This window comes from Oryzias melastigma, linkage group LG1, assembly GCF_002922805.2.
Source record: "Oryzias melastigma strain HK-1 linkage group LG1, ASM292280v2, whole genome shotgun sequence".
Taxonomy (NCBI): Eukaryota; Metazoa; Chordata; class Actinopteri; order Beloniformes; family Adrianichthyidae; genus Oryzias; species Oryzias melastigma.
In genome coordinates, this window is record NC_050512.1 from 27,486,980 (window position 1) to 27,504,097 (window position 17,118).

At 36.1% G+C, this 17,118-nt stretch overlaps 1 protein-coding gene across 4 annotated transcripts in view; it reads left to right on the top strand.

Moving 5' to 3' along the window:
• Nucleotides 1-17,118, top strand: part of LOC112157392 (teneurin-3) — an 800,843-nt gene that overhangs the window by 755,162 nt on the left and 28,563 nt on the right. For all 4 annotated transcript variants that reach the window (XM_036213709.1, XM_024290091.2, XM_036213711.1 and 1 more), the window contains 6 exons: nt 2,595-2,666; nt 4,950-5,127; nt 5,602-5,622; nt 10,992-11,116; nt 11,207-11,314; nt 15,279-15,433. In XM_036213709.1, coding sequence (XP_036069602.1) covers nt 2,595-2,666; nt 4,950-5,127; nt 5,602-5,622; nt 10,992-11,116; nt 11,207-11,314; nt 15,279-15,433 — 659 coding nt within the window. The remainder of the gene's footprint in view (nt 1-2,594; nt 2,667-4,949; nt 5,128-5,601; nt 5,623-10,991; nt 11,117-11,206; nt 11,315-15,278; nt 15,434-17,118) is intronic.

Below are 17,118 nucleotides of genomic sequence, written 5' to 3' on the forward strand. Positions count from 1 at the left end.
GCAGGAGGTTCCTCTTTGATGTTTCACTTTGAAGAATGAGTTCACCCCTTTCTTTTCTTCTGTTCATCATCTTATTGCTCCTCCGTATTAACTTTTAACAAGTCGGTCATAGTTGCTGTATTTCACAATCTTGTCCCTCCTCTGTCCTCCTTTATTTCATCCATCTACCCATAATTCTCTGTAATCTTTCAAATCAAAGACAGACTTCTTGATCGTACGGTCAAAGCCCGATGCTCCTATAGCAACGGAACGATTAGCATTATTAGTCAAACGTTATTAATGCTGGAATTTCTCTCACAGTGGCTTTGACTAGTCAAAGATGCAGAAATGAATGCTATTTTCCTGCTGCTGAAATGATTTTGTGAACTTCACAACATGAGCAAAAAGGGAAAGAAAAAGTAATGATATGATAACTGCACAGGTGCACGCGCCTGCATACATACGACAACATTTAAACACAGCCTAAATATAAACAACACCTCTTTCCAGCCACAGCAGGGTCGATAATGAGTCACAATCTAATTTAAACTGAAATGAACCGTCCTCCGCGCTGGAAGAATAACACCAAAGATGTGTGTATATTGCTCGCAGCCAGTTATATACAACACAGTCCAAAATCCAAAACTGCTATACAGGATTGTTTTTTTTTTTTTTCTTTACTGCAGAGCTGTAATTATGTTGGCCTGAAACCAACTTTTGCAGCGAATCTCAGGGGAATGTAAAGGACAGGAGGGAGAAGAGTGAGTTCTGTCTAGCTTAAGCAGGTCTCACCTGGGGTTTGTCAGAGTATACATTCACTCTTCAGGTTTCTATGATTCAGAAATGGTTTCCTCCTCCTCCAAATTTTACTTGTTTTTGCTTTAAATAAATCAAATCTTCACCTGATTGTTTATTTTTTAGATTTTGTTGAAGGGATGCATTATGATGGATAAACGATAAACTTCCACATTATGCCAGATTTCTACTTTGCATCTTATTTATGAATAATTTTACGCTTCATTATGTTTTGTGCGGAGGAGATTGTTTGTCTTTTTGTTTTTAATTCATTTTACAACAATATATAACATCCCTGAAATGATCACGGTTAATGAACGAAAAGGATCAGAAAGACTAAAACTCATATTATCCGTCTCTAATGCTAAATCAACAAAAGTACATCAACCAAAAAAAAGAAAATTATCTTTACATAAATATTAAGTTCAGGTTACATTTTAAATCAGCATGTAAACATAAATACATACACATTTACATAAAGATTTATCTATACAAACCCTCATATTTACTAACATAGAGTCCAGTGTCATTAACTACGTAAAGTTTTTAAGGTAAAATATATTTTTACTAAAACTCTTGTGTGAAAAGTGCTTCATAAATAAAGTTTAATTCAAAATTTTCAAAAGTTCCATTGTTTACTACTTTGTAATATAATTACTACTAAGAATAATGTAACTACAAACAAAAAGAATATCACAGTTTTTTAGATAATTATGCAATTAAACTTTTATCTTTTATGAGTTGAAAGCTCATAATATCTCATGCTGAACAACAATGGTTAATAGCTTTCCAGAGCTGCACTGAGATTATCCTGTATGGCATAGATCATCTTTTATTTTGAAAATAAGTTATTTGACCTTCTGTCGAAATCACATTTCAAGAGATGCTCGTGTTCTTTTTATATATTTGCTTTTGTTAGTGCCAAAAAATAGACACGATTCATACTTATTTTTTTTTTTAAAGAGTGTAATGAGGGTAAATTCAAATTTCTTAAAGGCTAAAGTAAAATTAAGCCCTTTAAGTTTTGTTCAGTGGAAAATTAGCCCAAATGACTCTTTTACAGTTGATGGTTGCTGACTCTTGAACTAGATTTATGGAGAGTTTTGGTTCATTCTCTGAAAGCAGAATCAGCAGAAACATTGAGATGCTTGACAGTTTTTTTTTTTTTTTTACCAGCTTCCTAAAAAAATAAAGTCTCTCAGGTCAATCATATTTTAGAAATTGACATAAATGTCTTTTCAGCCACATTGGAGTGGGTGGGCATTGGGTTATACTGTAGGAGGATGAGGTGAACACACCTGTCACACTCTTATCTGATCCTCTCTAATAATTAGTCAGATCATTCAGTTTTAATGTGTCTTTTTGAGCGGTTTCTCGTTTTCCTCGTTGTCATTGCTAAAATCTGCTTTCAAGGTTGCTTCATGTGTTCCATGGAAGCAAAATGTTGGCACAAAAATAACTTGTCTTCAGTGAAATAGTAGCTTTTAGTGCTGCACTTTGTGGTAAGTCCTTTTATTCTCCATCTTTGGATTTAAAGAGCCTTCAAAACGGTGTTTAAAAAAAGGAGTGTCTGCCCGGGTTTAAACAAAATTAATTAAAGCTGGACAGCGTTTAATGAGACCATAAATTTTCCCCGAATGCCCCCAACTATGACTGACCTCTAGCATCCCTGGGAGCACGTGGAAACTCCGACTTTGCCTTTGCTTTCAGAACAACACTTCCCGTTTCATGCAGTGCTTTGCTCTGCCTTCACCTTCAAGAGAACAATGTTTTTGACCGGCCGCATGATGCTCATTACTGTCCTGTCCTCTTTCCTCCAGGTATCTTGTATAAGGGCAACGGTGAGAATATCTTTGTATCCCTGCTACCTCCGGTAATCAGCAGCATTATGGGTAAGTATGCATTTAAAACAACCATATTTTACCAAATATTTTAGATTTTTACAAATGATTTTAACATGTTTTTGTGACATTTGTCTGATAACGGAAGAGGGAAAGAGTGATGATGGGGTCAAAAGTCTCCCCTATAACTCAGAGGAAAATTTCAACTGCCAATCTGCCAAAACTATCCCAGAAAAAGCCTAAAAATGTCATAATTATTATTAAAAGACCACTGGGAAAGCTTTTAAAATAGATCAAAAGATGATCAGAGTGGAACTTTTAACTAAAAAATTAGCTGGAGCTTATCTATAACCTTAGTTGCTACTTTCATTTTATTGGTGTTTATGGAGGATTGATGTTTAAGGAGGATTTCACACCATCAGCTGCTGATGTTAGGAAGGGTTTCTACAGAGAGATGTTTGAAGCGTCTAATCCCAGGACATCGATTTTATCAGAGCCTGGCAGCTTTGGAGTCTCTATTGTTTTTTTTTTTAGTGGTGACTACAAAACAGCTCAGTAGTTTATCTAAAGTGATGCAACATCAAACTCAGCTTCCTTTAAAAATGCTCGTCTTAAACTGTACATATATCTATTCCAATGTAGTATTAAAACAGTTGTAATTTGGTTAACTTTGATTATATCTGTTAAGTTGACAGAAGCAGCTAAAATGCATTTTATCTATTTTTTCTTGAGGTTGAGATTCTCCAAGCTGAGACTTTTCTTACGCTTTCATAAGAAATCGATTTCACTTTACACCTCTCTCAGGTTCGGCTCCGCCGCACGCTCAGGCATCTATAAACCTTAAAGAGAAAACCCACAGAGGGACTTTTTCATTGTAAATATGGCATTGCTTTCTCCTCCTGATCAAATTATGGTTATTTGAGTTATTTTTGTCAACTCAGTAAATCCAACTTTATTTATAAATTATTCTTAAAACACCTATACATGCCCAAAGGGATCTACAGTTCAATCAAATAAAATAAATCAATACTATGTTTTCCAAAGTATAAGTTGCAAGAGCAAAAAAAGGCATAAAAAAAAAAACACACATCTAAGTTGCTCTGGAGTTTTGAGAGAAAACTACAACGCTTCTGAAATGATTCGTCAAGCTGCGTTCACACCAAATGCAATTCATGCGTCAAATTTGTGTCCGCTATCTCGTTTGTCAAATTTGATGCTCGCCCAAAAATGTGTTCATAAGATAGACACTCCCATCACATGTGGGAGGAGCTACAGTCAAGTTTTCAGCCTCATCATTACACAAAAGCATTGAGAATATATCTAAATTACAATTCACCGAAGACACAGATGATGTTGAGAAATCAGGTTTATATATTTTAAACAGCTCCACAAAAGCATCAGTAAACAAGTCTCCCCGTTTAGGTTTTATGACATCATTCAGTCTTTTTTTTTTACTATTTTTTGGTGATCTTCTATACTGCAGGAGCTGCTTCTGATTAATGGCTGCTTTCAGCGGTACTTCTGTGTCTCTGTAACTCAGTTTGATTAATTGCTGTCCCGCTTTAGTCCGAGGAAAGAAAAAAATCAAAGCAAAAATAATAATCTCTCAATGCAAATAAGAAAATATCTTAAATATCAGGAGAACGATAAGATTCTCCTCCATGTTTGTTTTGGACGGCTTTCCTTCTTCTACGCTGCCGTCAGCATCAAATACACACAATCACAGTGCCCTCTAGTGGTTTGTTTGTGAGAAACATCCGCTAAAGGGCAGCCGGTCGTTGGTGCCAAATAACTAGTAAAGCTTTTTTTTTTTTAAATAACATATAAGTCGCTCCTGAGTATAAGTTCCTGGCAGAACTATGAAAAAACTGTGACTTATACTAAATATGGTACCTGGTATTAAAGTTTAATCAAACCAAATCTAGAAGCTGTAAAGCACATGTGTCAAAGTCAAAACCCCGGCCCTCCAGATCATTTTAACTTTATTATTATTATATGTTATCTTGCACTCATTTCTAACTTGTATAATTTTGACAAAATGTAATTTTATGGAGAGTAAAATATTGAAAGTTATTTAAGGTTTAAGTTGATTTATTGTGGAATAATACTCCTGCCTGTCTTTATTTATAGTTATGTTAAAAAGTTACATTTTTAAAGTTTTAAAAATGTAGTTTTAGGGTTTGATAAATGTTTATCCTATTTTGACACCCCTGCTGTAAGGCTAAATTCATTCATGCAACTTAACTGAACAACGTTTCAGTCTAACATGAGGAATATTTTCTTGTAAAAAACCCTCTTCTGTCAGTGGAAACAGATGTAAACCTCCTCTTTCAGGGAACGGCCGCCGCCGCAGCATCTCCTGCCCCAGCTGTAACGGGCAGGCAGAGGGCAACAAGCTGCTGGCGCCCCTTGCTCTGGCATGTGGAGCAGATGGCAGCATTTTTGTCGGGGACTTCAACTACATCCGGAGGATCTTCCCCTCTGGGAATGTGACCAGTGTCATGGAGCTGAGGTAAAACGGGAGCGTTAAATAATGACTACAACCGCGTTGAACCTCATTTATCTTTTCCTTCTGTCACCGCAACCGTACTTTATAGACAGCCAAAAAGATCATATTTGCATCATAAATTTGGACAAATTTAGATGTATTTGTCAAGATTTAAAGCTTTTAAAATACGTTTGCCAGACCGACCTTCTCTGCGAGTACTGGTGTCCTTCTTTGAGCTCATTATCTCTTGCTAGGTGTCAGATTTTCCGCCTTGTGGCACAAATGCTTCCTCTTGAGTGCTAAATTGTTGTGGTTTCTGTTCTAGCCGCCATCTGAAATTCTGTCCTATTGATTTCCATATAGCACAGTTCATCTTTAAGTGTTGCCTTTCTTCCAGTCACTTCTTACTGTACTGATTTTCACTGTTGTGTCAATCAAGCTGTCTTACTAACTCATGGTTCTTCTGTGTTTTCCTGCCTTTGCTTGCAATCTTTAAAGAAACAAAGATTTCAGACATAGGTAAGAGGGATTAGTGTTTTTAACTTTTTATTATCCTATTTACACTTTAATACCAAATGTTTGTCCTTTTTGTTTTGTTTACTACACGCCAAAATATGACATATTTGATGATTAGTTGAAAATGAGAGTTTTAAAGTGTAGGGAGAAAAGAGGATTTGTCAGCATCCGTGTTGCCTGTTTTGTTTTTCTTCCTCGCTGTCACTCTCCTTTTGCCTTGGCATGATTTCACACATAGTCGAGCTATTTCTTCTGCTGTCAGCTCAGATGAGCAGCAGATCATCACTTATATCGCAGCTCTCAGCAAGGAGACCCTGCGAGGAAGTTTGTAGGAGGGGCTTAAGATCGTCCAAAACCCTTTTTTTGTTAAGAAATACATAAAATACTCATAAATACATAAAATAACACACAATACATAAAATAATAGAAATTGTAATAAATGCACAATTCTGTCTTTAAAAAAAATACTAATATAGGGGCTTATGAAAAGCAAAAAACTGAAAGCACTTGTAAAATAAGAATAAAGTCAGATATTTTTAACAAAAACTGAATAAAGAAAAGTCACAAACAACTGGAATCTAGTACTAGAAACCTTTTATGTCTATGGACAACATATCATTGCGTGTAGGACCGTCTCTACACATCCTGTCCTGCATGCTCAACTTCATATGATTGCAAAATATTTTAGAAATGGTGTAAGAATTGTTGTATTTATGGTTATTGTCTGAAAAAGAAACAGTTTAAAAAACTGCTGGTTCAAAGCTGCACTGATGCAACCACAGTGCAGTCTGTGATCTTCAGCAGAACTCCTTATATGGTCAAAAATGTACATATTTATGTCATAAGACTTAGAGATTCTGTGTGTGAACGTCGGCTGCTTCATCCTCTCCTGACAGACACGCTCCCTGCAGATAATACACCAAAAACATCAGTTAAACTTTCATTTTTCTACATTTATTGTCAAATATATTTTAAACAAATCAATATCTACAAATCTATCAACAATTAAAAAATGTGTGACTCCCATAGAGATACTTTATTTCCGAAACCGTCCTGACTGATAAATGGAGAAAGCCTTTTTTTGGATAATAGTTAAACCATCTTCAACTTGTAAAAACTAAGTCCATGTTTTGATCTACTCTCTTCTTCTTTCCTAGAAACAAATATTTTATTTTTTTTAATCTGAAGTTCTTTGTTATGACAGAGCATAGGGCCATCTTAAAAGAAAAAAGCATCAAAATATGAGGAAAAAGTCATAAAATTGAAAAAATTAAGAGAAAAAGTCAAAATTCTACAAGAATAGTCATTTTTTATTTATGTATTTTTATTAAAAGATTCAATGATAATATTAAGCAATTTGATGTCCATCTGAATATTATTATTTTCCCCTCAACCTAAATTTAACAGGTAATCTTCAATTGTCTATTGAAAAATGTTTAAAAACTAGATATAACATTTTATATTTTCAAAAATCGTGGCTTTTTCTTTGTAAAACTATGACTTTTTGAAACATACATTTACAACTTTATTCTAGTAAAATCTCGACTTTTTCCTCAAAATTGTTTGACTTGTGAGATATTTTTTTTGTCTTTTGTGATGCCCCTATTACTTTGTTGCACGACTTTCAAATATCTGGATCAGAAATGAGAGAAATACATGAAAATAAAACAGGAGTGAGGACCTGTTCTGAATTTTTCTGCGGTCAATGTTCTTTTCTTTCCTCTTCCTCACGTGCTGCAGAGCAGAACCATGGCACTTCTTTTCCTCTGGCAAAACAATGATTTGATTTGGGTTTATGACTCATCCAGATTCAACTTTTCAATTCGGTTTCACTTTTATATTAAAACATTATCTCTTCTGCAAGAAAACAAGTACTATTGTGACAGTTTTGCCTGCTTCTTCTTCTTTTTTTGTTGCATACTCTCCTCCCTTATTATATTTCCTTATTTTATGAAGATGCTTTTATCTTCTTCTTAACACTTCATTACTCTCACCCCTGCGTTCTTTGTCCAGCCGTCTTCCTCTCTTTCCCCATTTTTCTTCCTTTGCCGTCCTCTTTCTCCAGCTGTCTATCCTTTTCCGACTCTCTCCCATCCTTTGGAATGCCTTGGCAAGTATAGATAATTAAGTGCCATCCACATCTCACTTTTCTCCTTAGGCTGTCTCAACTTAAATAAAGAAGAAGCACGCTCGCAGGCGTGTATTGTCGGTTATATCATCAGAAACAAGTTGCTCAGCTTTTACTCTTCCCCCCCCCAACATCAGAATCCTGGACTCTATTCTTGTCTTTAAATCTAATCTCAACACACATCTGTTAAAACTGACCTTTTTCACTTTAACTGATTTTATTTTTGGACTGATGCTGTTTCACTATGATTTAAACATCTGTGATATGTTTTATATGCTGTTTTTTTTTTTTTTTTTTTTACCCTCCGGGTAGTTATATTCAGCCTCTCCAGATCATTTTATTTTATTGTTATTAATGGACGGATGTTATCTTGCACTTACTTATTTCTAATTTGTATAATTTTGACAAAATATATTTTTATGGAGAGTAAAATATTCAAAGTTATCTAAGGTTTAAGTTGATTTATTCTGGAATAATATTTATGTCTGTTTTTATTCGAATTTATATTAAAAAAGTTATATTAAAAAATGGCATTCTGTTAGCTTTTTGGATTATTTTGGCATTTACTAAGATTTTTCAAGACTGTTTTGGAGATTCGCTAATATTTCAGCTACATGCTATCTGTTTTCGCTAATTCTAGCTTTTTTTTTAGCCTAATTTGGCATTTAGCTAATATTTTAGCTCACTATCAGCACTAGCATCTTTAGCTGCCAAATTCATCTTACAGCATTCACACTAGCTTTCTCACTGGTAATGATCATGTTAAAAAGTTACAGTTTTAAAGTTTTAATATTTTAGTTTAAGAGTGTTCAATTAATGTTTATCCTGTTCGGAGGCCGACCTAAGGTGTGTTTTGGATTTCGGCCCCTTGAGCGATTGAGTTTGACACCCCAGGGGCCAAATCCGGCCCGTTAAGATATTTAATCTGGTCCGCCAAATGGGAATAAATTATAATGTTATTCCTTTTTTGCTTTTTTTTCCCTATAGTTGAGGTGTTTCCCCATAGGTGGCACACCATAAACACATTGACCTTTGTCTAGGTGCAGAAAGTTATTCTGCATTTCTGTGGTGTTTGAAGTATTTTAAATTCTTTTTTATTTTTATGTGTGTTTTCCAAGTCCTTTTCCCATCATTCCATCAACACATGAATATATTATTTCTCGAAGTTTACGGTTTTCCCTGGAAAACATTAAACCATTGGTGCAAATGGCACCCATTAGTTTACATCAAATTGAATCCAGTTTTAATGTTATTTCTGTCTCTTATGAAGAGGATTACCAAAATACTCCACACATCTGGTCCTGGTCCGGCCCTTCCATCAAATTTTAGAGTCCTTTTTTGGCCCATAAGTAAAAAGTTTGAACAATATTGTTCTAGAGTGACCTGAAATCACTTTCAACTAATGTTAATTATTATTATTAAAGAATTTCCTTCACATCTGAAGTCTGAAAACGATCCAAAGTGAGAACAGAATTGTCAGGATGTCATTAAATTAATCACTCAGGATTTCATTTTATCTTATCTTTAAATTGCCTCTATGTTATTTTTTTCGGCTGTGATAAACAGGAAGATGCACAGAGGGGCTCACAAGTGAGAAAAACAGTGTGTCTCTTTCAATGACATTTTAAGCTTATTTTTAGCTGCCTTAATTAACACCCTGTGATCGTGCGCTGATAATCTGCGGCCACTGAGACTCTGGGCCTGAGGCCAGTACATATGTACATATCAATCCCTGTGTGTGTGCGTGCCTGTCTGATGGATTTTACATGACAGTGTGGCAGACATCATTAAGAGTTTGCCGCAGATAAATGATGGCCCACCTCTGCTTCTGTCCAAACTCAGACTATTTTTTATTTACCCTCCGTCACTCGCCGCATCTAAACTGAAATCTCAATTTAGAAACGGAGAGCAGCGCAGGAAAAAGATGTACACACCTGTCTTTACCAGCTTACATAAGTCACGTGGGCGTGCCAAAAGTTCTGTGTTCAAGGAAAAAATAGATGTGCCAAAAAAGCTGTCCTTGAACGCCTCATTTAAGCAAGGGCGTGTTTTGAGTTTAACCTGCACCCACCCAATCTGTGGGACCATAGATCATCCTCTGATACAGCCGAGCCTAAGACAAGTGTCGATGTGCCAAAATCTGAAGCATGGCGAGCATATAAAATGATTATTTAAAACATATTTGCAAATACACTATTAAAATGTATGCCATATTCTGGCGATTATCTCATTTTTAAATAAAATCATGACACAGTCACACTCCAGATCAGCTCATTTATCCTTAATAATTAGTTTACTCAGAAGTTTTGACATTATTTAAACATTTAGAGTTCAACTAATTATGAAACTTTCTCAAATTTAGAAGCTATTAACACTGTTAGCTTGACATCATTAGACCGTCAGCCTTTGAAATAGCTTTAATAGTCCGACTTTTGACCACAGATCCGGTTTTCCACCTGCAAATTAACGAAACGCCTCTGACTAACCTTGATTTCTACCAGCCTAAAGGTCAACGAATGCTGGGTGGTTTGAAGGCAGAGGGATGCAGTGAAACAGGTTGATGGGATTAAATCGCCGAGTGTTCACAGGGGAAGGCTCCATGTCTGCGTCTCACTGTGTCTCACTGCTCCGCACTTCACTGGCAGGGACTCATCTTGGCTCTTAGTGCATCATCTGCCCCTCAGTCATTAGCTCTTCATTATTGTGAGGTTAAAAATGTTTCCTTCATTTCACCATCTCGTGATAATTGAATTGCCAAACCCTTTCTATGCTGCAATCTACGGCATTCGATGGAGACACTCTGTCTCTGTAAACTTAGTTTCTGTGCAAAAACAAGAATCCACCAGGGACGAATGAAAAACCTTGAGCATTTTTCATGTTTACAGAGAGACTTAAAACATTTCATAATCAAAATATACTTAAATAAAAGTAATAGTTCATAAAGTCTATTAATCAGCTTTATTTTCATATTCGTTGTATTTCTTTATATACAAAATCTATTGTTTTTGTAAAGTTCTCTTTTGGACAAGTTGGAATGTTTTTCACATGAATTCCACTTTTTTAATCCAATTGAACAAAACTTTTTGAAAACAAAAAAATTAAAACACTATATGTAAGTATAAACTTGTGAGTTTCCGAATAAAATCCTATTTAATTTGAAGTTTGAAATATTAGAAAGCAAGAAATGATCAATTTTCCTATATTCACAAATGTAATAGATATTTTTTGTCACTTTCTATTTCAGCAACAACCCGGCTCACAGGTACTACCTGGCCACTGACCCAGTAACAGGCCAGTTGTATGTGTCGGACACTAATTCGCGACGAATATACCGACCCAAGATGCTCAGCGGGGCCCGTGACCTCAGCAGTAAGCACCAATTTCCCACCAGCAAAACTACATGTTGGCAGAAAAGTAGCCGGTTGTTTCAGCGTGCGGTGTGTGTTTGTGTGTGTTCAGGTAATGGAGAGGTAGTAGCAGGCACAGGAGAGCAGTGCCCTCCCTTTGATGAGGCTCGATGTGGAGATGGAAGAAAAGCTCCGGAGGCGCAGCTGCTGGGACCCAAAGGTACAACATGCACACGAAACCAGAGACCATGAATTTACATCGGAGCTTTCTATATGTGGTTCAGTCTGTGCCGTATACATACTTTAGATTCATAGATGCATTTGAAATTTGACTGTTTTTGTAACTTTGGCAACAAGGAACTGCACTAAACATTTCAAAAACTGACCAAGTATAATGATTCTCAAACATATGTAACAATTAAGCCAGTTTAATTCAATAGTTCTTAAAAGTCATAAACTATAGCTCTGCCACTAGCAGAGTTCACACTCTTTAAATTATTTTATTTAATTCAAGCAAGCCAGTATTTTTTTAATCAAGACATTTTGGAAAAACCCAATAAACAACTGATTAATTATATGTAAATCAAAAATACTACTAATATACACATCTCTTCTCAATTTATTCTGTTTTATTCAAGTAAAGGACCGGCTTAATCGGAAAAAGCTATTCCGATCCCACCTATAGGGGGCAGTAACGGCATCAAAGTTTGCTTCTCTTCGAAAGACAAAGTACCAAAGAGTTTCTGAGTTCAGATCACTTTAAAGAAGTCCTTTTAAATTAAAGTGTAACCAAACAGTAAATCAACTTTTTTGGCTGTTTACCTCCATATATGGGACTTTAAAAGTGCTGACTATTGGTCCTTGACCAATTTTTGACAGTTTGAAATAAACTTGTGTAATTCTAAAAGCCTCGTTTCCACTGAGCGGTACAGTACGGTCCGGTCCGGTATTTTGAGTAGTTCCATTTGTAAAATGAAAACGCTCAAATGGAAACAGTATTGACCCGTTCACCTTGCGGGCCCCCATCTGTTGCAGGTCCATAGACTAATAAAGCGGGAAGGTTGGGGTGGAGCCGCTGCTGCCACCCGTTGATTGCCAGAAAGTGATGACGACATTAAAAAGTACCAATATAGCGCTAAGCTAGCGATTCCGTTTTCCTCTTTATGGCGGTGTTCTTCTGCAATATTCTTTCAAACAACATTATATCCTGTTGAACACAATGTACAAAAAGTAAAGCAATAAAAAGACGAGCTGCTGGATGACCTCCATTGTTGTTGCTTTTCCAGTCGTTGGACTACAATGACGCAATGATACGCTAGCGGTCGACACCACGCATGCGGCGTGTAAACAATCAGTGGAAGCAAGGCTTAACTGAGTGGAAACGCTGCCCAGAATTAACTGGACTGTACCGTTCCACTGAAAACGCTCGGTGGAAAAGAGGCTCAAGTCCCACGTCATTTCAAAAGTCCCACATCTTGATCTGCAGCTCCAGTAATGATAACACTGAGTTCCCAGGCCACACCCCTCTGACTAGATTTTCACATTTCAGCTGTGGGCGGAGTCAGGCTCTAACCCTGCTTTTGTGTTACCCTTTAAAAAAATTAAAAAATGTTTAATTTGTGGATTAACTTTATACACTGTCTTTATACATATATACATACTTTAGGTTATTTACATGGGCGTTCAGACATCTAACTCTTGGGTTTTTTAAAGGCTGGTTGCATTTTAGAAACAAAATTGTAACTTAAGTTCTGGAACCAAAGTAGACATACATCACAAAATTTCAGTTTGTGCTTGTTATTTTTTTGGACAGAGTTTACCATCTCATAAAGATGTTACTTTGACAAAAATATGTCAATGAAAGTTGAATTAGAAAGTTACCTGATGGCCTGTAAATGAGAAAACAAACTGTGGGAGTTTACAGTCGACTGAGTGAAAAGTTACACAGAGATCAACAAAGATGACAATAGAAGGCCGTACTTGTACCGTTTGCTCCTTTAATGGCCTTTCTTAGAAACAGCAAAGGCTTATGGGTATAGATGTTATATAAAAATAAAAAAAGAACAGGTGGATCATGATCAAAGATGTGATTTCATTGGAGTACTACTCCAGTATGTTTGGAAGCCAATCCTTTTGATCATCTTGTATAGACGTGTCAGTTGCAAAACTGCTCGATAGTCTTCAACATGATCGAGGTTCAGAGACGGGGTTCTTTAGAGCAGTTTTGTTACCTGAGCTCTTTCTGAATGCAGACGGATTCATGCCTGAGGCCAGCACAGCATTTTTTTTTTTATTTTTTATTTTTTTGGTCAGCGATGGGAGAAATGCCCTAAAGGGGGTTCGGTGAGAATGGAGGTGGATAACTCGCTCAAAGTTAGGGTGTATGATTGTAGCCTACATGCAAGCCTGTGTTAGTTATTAAAATAGATGATTTTTTTAATGCAGGTGTCAAAGTCAAGACCCTCTGAGTAATTCTATCCGACCCTCTGAGTAATTCTATGTGGCCCTCCAGATCATTTTATTTTATTGTTATAAATGGACCGATGTTATCTTGTACTTATTTCTAACTTGTATAATTTTGACAAAATATATTTTTATGGAATGTTAAATATTGAAAGTTATGTAAGGTTTAGGTTGATTTATTATGGAATAATATCCCTGCCTTTTTATTATTCATTGTGATATTAAAAAGTTATGGTTTTAAAGTTTTTAAAATTGGCATTCTGCTAGCTTTTTGGACAATTTTGGCATTTACTAAGATTTTTTTTAGGTTTTTTGGGAGTTTAACTAATATTTAGGCTACATGGTAGCTGTTTTTTTTAAAAAAAATTTAGGCTGTTTTGGAGTTAGGCTAACATTTACACGCTAGCTGTGTTGGCTAATTTAGGCGTTTTTCAGTATTTTAGGCTATTTTGAAGTTTAGCTATTTTTTCAGCTACATGCTAGCTGTTGTGACCAACCTAAGTTTTTATTTTTTTTAGCTTGTTTAGGCTAATTTGACATTTTAGCTGCATATCAGCTTCAGCGTTTTACCTATCAATTTCAGCATCTTCAGCTATCAGCACTAGCATCTTCAGCTGCGAAATTCAGCTTACAGCATTCATCTAGTTTATAATTATATTAAAAAGGTATGTACTAAAGTTTTAAAAATTTAGTTTTTGTGTGTTCAATAAATGTTTATCCTGTTCGGACCTAAGTTGTGTTTTGGAATTTGGGCCCCGACTGAGTTTGACACCCCTGATTTAAAGAAACAAGTTGTCATTTGTGGCAGGATTACGAATCCAGTTGAAGTTGGAAAATAGTTTCAGATTGTTGACTATTTTTTTCTGTCTTTAATATTATTCATAAAAATGCAAAGAGCTGGAAAGGCAGTGTCATTTATTCTATAGTGCATTAAGCTTAAGTCATGAACTGTCAGCCTATACCCTTCTCTGCCCTTTAAAAGTGGTGCACGTTCCTCCACGGCCCCCCAGCAGCGTGCCGCCGCAGAGAACCGTAAGTGTCAGGACCAGGAAGGAAGTGCTGAATTATCACATGCCAGAGCACAGCTTCTTAAAGTGGAATGAGCTTGGGAGATAATGATGCGTTTCAATACTTTGTATCTCTATATAGGTCAGTTTTTGTCCTTTGAAAGAAAAAAAGTGGACAGCTGAAAGTGAGCCACTGAGACACATCAGCCGAGTGAAGACAGCTTTCACAAGTTGGTTTCTGTCGTTTTCACTGGGATGGCAGTTTTTCATTCTACAGCGCCGCATATCCCGCGAGAGTTATAAATGTTATTTCAGCTCGGGGGGAACAGAAAATCAATTTAGCCAGTGTAGCATTTACAGGACTGTCTTCAAGGCTTTCAAATTACATCTATAATGCCAGGTATCTGCAAAAAAAAAAAAAATCTGTGATGGGAAGCTCGGCTCTAAAGGATTAAACATTTCAGCATGCTAAAATTTAGCTCATTTCTCCTTTTACTCCCAAGTCATAAACGAGCTATGACATCAATACAGCAGTTCAGAAATGGTGTTCTTTTAAAAATAACACAAGAATTTCCACTTTCCCCCATCTGTGCTTGAATTCTGGTCAAACAAATTGAATTTTTAACATTTATATTGAATTCTTTTCCATCCAGCTGGTTCCTAAGTGATATTTTCCATCCTTAATTGTGCGTTAAGCTGTTTCTGTTCCGACAGGCATCGCAGTGGATAAGAACGGACTGATCTACTTTGTGGATGGAACAATGATCAGGAAGGTGGATCGTAATGGAATCATCTCCACGGTGCTTGGCAGTAATGACCTGACCTCCGCAAGGCCTTTGACATGCGATACCAGCATGCACATAAGTCAGGTACCGTGCGGCGCTTAATGATGCAAAAGAACTTAAATTGCATGTCTGTGTTCCGTGATATAGAGCTTTATTGTAGATCAAATGTACAGAGGTATAGATCTAAGTGAAGGCCACTCAGAACAGATGATTTCTTTGAAGTTTAAAATGAAAGTACAGCATTAAATTGAGTCGCTGTAAGTGGCAATAACCCCCCCATCTCATTAAAGTGGTCAATTATTCCTCGTATATTTACAGTAAAGACGGGGATGAACTGAAAATCCCCCTTCTTAGAATCTATAGAAAGCACAGCAGGTGACCCAGGCTTGGTGAAATTGATTTCTGTGATTGAAACTCTGGTTTTTGTAGTCTTTTTTCAATTTATGTGAAAGACTGAAACAAAGGCAGATATGCAAGAGGCAGCACATTTGAAAGGAAGAAGTAAATAACCTTGTTTTCTGTGTCTACACCTCACGGAGTTAGAGTTTATGGTATTACATGCATGCATGCACGCATACACAAAAACAAGCTTAATCCATCTGTTCTCCCGCAGGTGGAATATTTTACTCCTTTTTCTTTTTCTGTGTTTGGAAAAATGGGGCTTAGTGGTTAAAGCACTAAAGTTACTCCTCAGTTCCAGTAAAGCAAGCCTATTAGTTTTTTATTATCATTTCTACATAAAATTCATTGTTCTCTTTACATCTTCTTAACAGTCTGTAAAGTTTTTAATTCTGTCCCTGCATTTATCACTTATTCATTGGCAAAGAAACGTTCCACATACTACTTCTTTTGTGTTGCACGCCGCCGGACAGCTTTTAGCACTCAAATTACTGAAATGTAACCGAGAGGATCCAAAAGATTTTTCAGATTAAAAGATTGTTCAGACATACTCATTTTGCTCCTTTGACTAAACTTTACTGCTCAAGTGATTGTAGGTGTAGCTAAGAGAATCAGATTATTTTTCAATTTTTCAAATTCAAAAGAAAAAACTGGTATAATCATTTATTTTGTGGTTGGTGCCAATTGATCCACAGACTAGGGCTGGGTTGATGAAATTGATTAATCGATCTAAGTTTAATTTATCAATAATCAATCCATAAAAGTACAGATTGATCTAACCCATAAAGCTAAAGTGCGCTAGGTTATGACGTATGATAGGATTTCCCATAGCACGCCTAATGCTAACGCAACCTAAACATACATTGCTGACTAAATGAACATCTTTAAATACTCACAGGCATGAATTTTCCAAACTATTTTAAGAAATATTTTTAAAAGTAACCATTTATAGTCTAAAACACTGTTTTTTGCTCATACTTTCTTCTTCTTCTTCTGGAATAAAGTGTAATGCTATAGTGCGTTCGCCACCTAGTGGCCAAACTGAAACAACCTCCAGGAGAGGCAGAACAATCGTTGGAGCTTCTCCATTTGAGAAACCATATAACACTGTATGCTATTAACAATGTCATTATAAGTTCACAAATAAATTTTACAGTATGTGAACTGTGTCATATTAAAATGCAAATGTTCAAAGCATAAATAGATTATCAATGTATTTCTGAACAAATGTGTCTAAATCTTTAAATCTTGTAAACTCAAAATTGAATTAAATCCATTTGAATTAAGTGGATCGAAAGAATCAGAAAAAATCTAATCAATTCTGGGAATTATTGGTGAACCCAGCCCTATCACCGACCGGTACCAATCTA